This window comes from Sinocyclocheilus grahami, unplaced genomic scaffold (assembly GCF_001515645.1).
Source record: "Sinocyclocheilus grahami isolate Dianchi unplaced genomic scaffold, SAMN03320097.WGS_v1.1 scaffold798.1, whole genome shotgun sequence".
Lineage (NCBI taxonomy): Eukaryota > Metazoa > Chordata > Actinopteri > Cypriniformes > Cyprinidae > Sinocyclocheilus > Sinocyclocheilus grahami.
In genome coordinates this window covers 99,870-104,543 of record NW_015505977.1, presented here as the reverse complement: position 1 = coordinate 104,543, position 4,674 = coordinate 99,870, and the positions used below count along the sequence as shown (strand labels likewise).

Below are 4,674 nucleotides of genomic sequence, written 5' to 3'. Positions count from 1 at the left end.
CCTAACTAAAGGTTTCCTTAAAAAAAGTAAATAAATAAATAATAATAATAATAATAATATAAAATTAATTAATTAAATAAAATTCCCATTTTCAAGCTAAAACTACAAAAAAGTAGTTTGTTAAACATTATTTTTTAACTTATTTTCCAAATAAAACAATTAGAGATCGTACAAATTCATACACTTATAGTTATATGGGTGGACCTTAATAATAATAATAATAATAATATAAAATTAATTAATTAAATAAAATTCCCATTTTCAAGCTAAAACTACAAAAAAGTAGTTTGTTAAACATTATTTTTTAACTTATTTTCCAAATAAAACAATTAGAGATCGTACAAATTCATACACTTATAGTTATATGGGTGGACCTTCATGATTTTTATAATTTTTTCCTAAAAATCACATTGTACAAATTCATACAAAATCACCTACTCATAAAACACATCTCATGAGATCGGGTTGGGAAAGTCTTATTATTATATTAAACTGCTAGCTATATTGAACAGTTCTGCTTGCAATAGGCCTAAATTTATCATGGTTTATGGATTTTTCGTCTTTATTGTAAAAATGGCAAAAATACGGAATAAGAAAATTATTTTTGCAGTAAACACAATTTTGTTAGGACTAATTCACAGCTTTACCTCAGTGAAGAAAGAAATACATTATAATCACTTACCCACATCATCCTCGTGATAAATGATGGAATGGTCGTCAGTGTTGGAGGTGGTGTATCTGTCAATGGGCTCGACGTAGAACGTCCCATTGGCTGTTGTAATGGAGCCTTCAAACTGACCCTCGAGAACAGACCCTTGACATGAGAATTCACTCTCATCTTGAGACATGAATAGTTTCATCTTAGTAACATTAATGATAGATAAGAATTGTGTGGCATTCAAAACAATGAATGTGTTTCAAAATGTACTACCTTCTACTGCTCCTGAGTATATGTGCGAGAGATCCACCATCTGAGTTTCATCTTCTGACTGGACCTTGAAATCTTCTGTGAAGCCATTTACATCTGGCTTGAGACGTAGGTGGAATTCCCTACCAAAACAAAATCAGTGCTTAATAGAATTCATATGTACATATTTAAGTATGGTGGATGTCTTAAAAATCCTAAGTACCTTTGAAAGGCGTTGAAGTTTAGATGAAGCTCTTGTTTGTTTGGATGCGTCTCGCGTCTGATGCGTTGGTGCTGTTGTTTTATGAGATCTCGGTCATAAGACAGGCCTTCATAGTGTTTTATGTATTTGCTAATATCTTGTAAAGCTTCTGAAATATTTTAAAACGAAGGATACGCAGTTAAATTGGAGTCCAGTCCAATTATAAATTTGTTTACCACAAAGCAGTGACAGTGAGTAGATTTTTAAAATGTAAGCTAATTCGCACAAACACATTGTGCATTGCTGGTATTTTGGCTGGTTTTATAGAGGTTGTCGTCACTTTTTAGTGGAGGGCCGGTGTCCTGCAGAGTTTAGCTCCAACTTGCCTCAACACACCTGACTGGAAGTTTCTATGCCTAGTAAGAGCTTGATTAGCTGGTTCAGGTGTGTTTAATTAGGGTTGGAGCTAAACACTGCAGGACACCGGCCCTCCAGGACCGAGTTTGGACAGCCCTGATCTAAACAATAAGGAACTACCAGTGTGACTCAGGATAGATACCAAAATAAAACATTCAGGAAATGGTTTCCCTTTCAAAGTGGGAACTTGAGGGTTATTATTAGATATATTAGTGATCTAATACTCCAGTGATTAGACTTCCACAATATGCAATCTTTTGCTCCTTTGACATTTAAAAGTCATGTAGAAAGTGCATTTGTAACGTTTTTTTAAAAACCACATTCCTCCTACGCTATGAATAAGCAAGCTCGGAATAATCAAATGTATTGAGCAATTGGCCAACGGACATGACGGCAATGTCATCCGTTTTCTCAGTTTATTCATGCACAAACATCTTAAACTGTAACCAAGGCTAGAGAGATGCCACATATTATTATAAGCTGTTATTGATAACACAACCATCACTTTTACTAAATAAACCTGAAATTAACGTTCCGATTGGATGATATGCAAGTGTTAATATGTAGTGTTCTTTTTCAGAAAATGTAAAAATTTACTTGCATTCTCAGCTCTGCCAGCATCGTTAAGTTCCTCTAATAATGCTTAGACTAAGAGTGCCACCTACTGGCATCATAAGAAAACAAGAGCACTCCTTTGAAGAAAACTTTACAATAAATTTATTGAAACACGTCAAAAACAAGTGGACATCTAGTTAATGGTGTCAAAGATAGGTTTCATTTTAGCAAAACATTCCTGAGCATTCACCAAGTGTACCACAGAAATGACTAAAATCTAGAGATGTGGAATGGAGAAAAAAAAAAGTCGAAATAAAATCTCTACACAATGAAACCAATTTTCTGTTAGTCTTTACACCATGAAAAGAAAAGTGGACTTAAAAAAAAAAAAGTTACAAAGCTTGAATGGCAATATACAAGCTGCAAAGTCTCTTTACACACAACAGATAAACAAGGGAAGAGGATGTAAGTTAATAGCGTCGACCAAAGGCTCCGCCTCCCTGCATTCCGCTGCTTTGCATCTGATTCGGTCGGTTTAAGGCTCCAGAGATTGACTGGGATGTCCCTGTCTGTATGTATCCACCTCGGCTACAGAGACAAATATATTAGTTTCATGCACAACAAGAAAACCCATGACACTCACTATACTCCAAACAAGACCACGAAAGCCTAAATCTCACTACCTTGCCATTCCACCCCGTGCCACTTGACCCAGTCCCGGGACACCTCGGTCTGCTCCTAAAAAAGAAAGGTAATAAATCAGAAGGGAGAACATGCAACCTTTTCTAAGCTTAATAGAGGTTTATTGGACAAACCTTGCCAGTTTCTGTCCCCGTCGACTTTACGGCCAGGCTCCCAGTCCCTGTTGTCACGACTGTAAAAACAAAGCAGAACAAACAGTTGAATAAAGAGAGGTCTAAGACCACAGCACATCTGACTAGAGGAGGAAAATCAACTTACCCGCCTGGCACTGGCCTCGACGGATTCATTCCACGCTTGTCGTATCCGCCACCCCAATTGTCACGATTGTCCCTGCCATGTCTGTCCCGATCTGAAAAGTGCTGTGGATGGAGAAAATAGGATGAGACGCCATCCAATACCCAAAGATCAAATCGAATTAAGATCCGTGAAGGACTTTTCTTACCTGGTCTCCTTGCATCCCGCCTCTGTTGTCTCTCCTATAGAAAAAGGCATGCAAATTATTACCGTATAGTAGCAAAATCTATAGACAAATGTCTAGATGTTTGGGTGCTGTTAGACATTGCTAGTGTTACCTGTCTATCATCATGTCATCCTGATAGCGGCTGCGGTCTCTGTGGTCAAAGTCTTGGTAGCGGTCTTGGCGTCCAAAATCCGACCTTCCACCGCGATCATCCATGGTCATTCTCTTCATCTGCCAGTCGTCTTTTCTGTACATTTGAAAGAGGAAACAGAAAAATTGCATAAATCCAGACATGCCTGCATGGTCAAAACTGACAAATCAAGATGTTCCTAGTCATTGAACTTTCTAAAAAATGATCAGGTCGATTAAGAAGTTGGATGTGGAAACCTCGTCTTTTACTGGTTTTCGCAAAAAAAAAAAAAAAAAAAAAAAAAAGACCAAGCAAAATCCGTGACTTCGGCAACCCTACCCTATGCATACCTGCCATCCATGTCATAAGGCCTCTTAAGGGAACGTCGATCCTGTTCAAATCGTAGCTGTTCTTGTTGTCGCTTCAGCTCCTCCCTCTCACGATGAATGCGCTCCTGTTCACGCCGCCGCTCGTACTCTATTCGGAGACGCTCACGCTCCAAAAACTCACGCTCCATGCGATCCGCATTCAGTCGCTGCTTCTCCACTTCCAGCCAGTTGCGCTTCCTCATCAACCTCTCCTTCTCCTCCCGCTCCCGGAAGAGGCGGATACGCTCTCGCTCCGTACGGCTGTCACGGTCTCGCTCACTGGAATGTAATTAAACGGGTTGAGAAATCAGTGGAAAAATTGTTAAATTGTTTTTTGATCAACAGTAGATCAGGTTGAGGGGAAGATGACAATGGGAGGCAGTAGTTACCCAGAGTGTCTGCGTCTTTCCACCTCTCTTATCTCTCGTTCCCTCTGCCTTTGGCGCTCCCTCTCTCTCTGCTCTTTGATCTGGTCAAATGACAAAATGTCCTTCCTCTCTTTGCTGGAGGACTTACGGTCACGGCTCTTAGTGCTCTAAAACAAAAATTGGTGCATCATTTCAACACGTCTAAAACAACAAGGCAGTTGGATTTAAAACGGTTCGAATTATGAAACATACTCGTTCTTTGCTTTTTGTTTTCACACTGATGACCGGCTCTCCTTTCGACTTGTCCATTACGACGGTCCTCTCTCCTCCTTGCTCTGAAATTGCAAGATTGAACCATTAAGGTCTGGATATCTTCGGATATTACTTAAGGTAGTAACAAACGTGAATGCAAGCTAATTTTATTTACCTTTTCCATCAGAGATTTCAGACTTCTCATCTTTGTTCTCAGATCTGCAAGGATGATACAGTATGATGAGATTGTTAGTTATTTGCAGGGGCAATTCTAGGATTTTTTTTTTAATGGGGTAGTACGGGGGGGGGGGGG

General features: G+C 39.1%; 2 protein-coding genes across 3 annotated transcripts in view; both read right to left on the bottom strand.

Moving 5' to 3' along the window:
* Window positions 1–1,282, bottom strand: part of LOC107561888 (disintegrin and metalloproteinase domain-containing protein 10-like) — a gene marked incomplete at its 5' end in the record, with an annotated part of 21,095 nt that extends 19,813 nt beyond the window's left edge. The window contains 3 exons of the mRNA XM_016246420.1: window positions 683–838; window positions 932–1,050; window positions 1,131–1,282. Of these exons, the coding sequence (XP_016101906.1) occupies window positions 683–838; window positions 932–1,050; window positions 1,131–1,282 (427 nt within the window). The remainder of the gene's footprint in view (window positions 1–682; window positions 839–931; window positions 1,051–1,130) is intronic.
* A 962-nt stretch (window positions 1,283–2,244) lies between these two features.
* The window catches only part of LOC107561900 (scaffold attachment factor B2-like), an 8,699-nt gene continuing 6,269 nt past the window's right edge, over window positions 2,245–4,674 (bottom strand). Inside the window, exons 12-21 of one of the 2 annotated variants that reach the window (XM_016246432.1) lie at window positions 4,537–4,580; window positions 4,362–4,444; window positions 4,131–4,276; window positions 3,724–4,020; window positions 3,356–3,490; window positions 3,226–3,259; window positions 3,042–3,142; window positions 2,897–2,955; window positions 2,765–2,819; window positions 2,245–2,669 (exon numbers count right to left, since the gene is read on the bottom strand). In XM_016246432.1, coding sequence (XP_016101918.1) covers window positions 2,552–2,669; window positions 2,765–2,819; window positions 2,897–2,955; window positions 3,042–3,142; window positions 3,226–3,259; window positions 3,356–3,490; window positions 3,724–4,020; window positions 4,131–4,276; window positions 4,362–4,444; window positions 4,537–4,580 — 1,072 coding nt within the window. In that variant the 3' untranslated portion in view covers window positions 2,245–2,551. The remainder of the gene's footprint in view (window positions 2,670–2,764; window positions 2,820–2,896; window positions 2,956–3,041; window positions 3,143–3,225; window positions 3,260–3,355; window positions 3,491–3,723; window positions 4,021–4,130; window positions 4,277–4,361; window positions 4,445–4,536; window positions 4,581–4,674) is intronic. The other variant, XM_016246431.1, reaches the window with a different exon arrangement.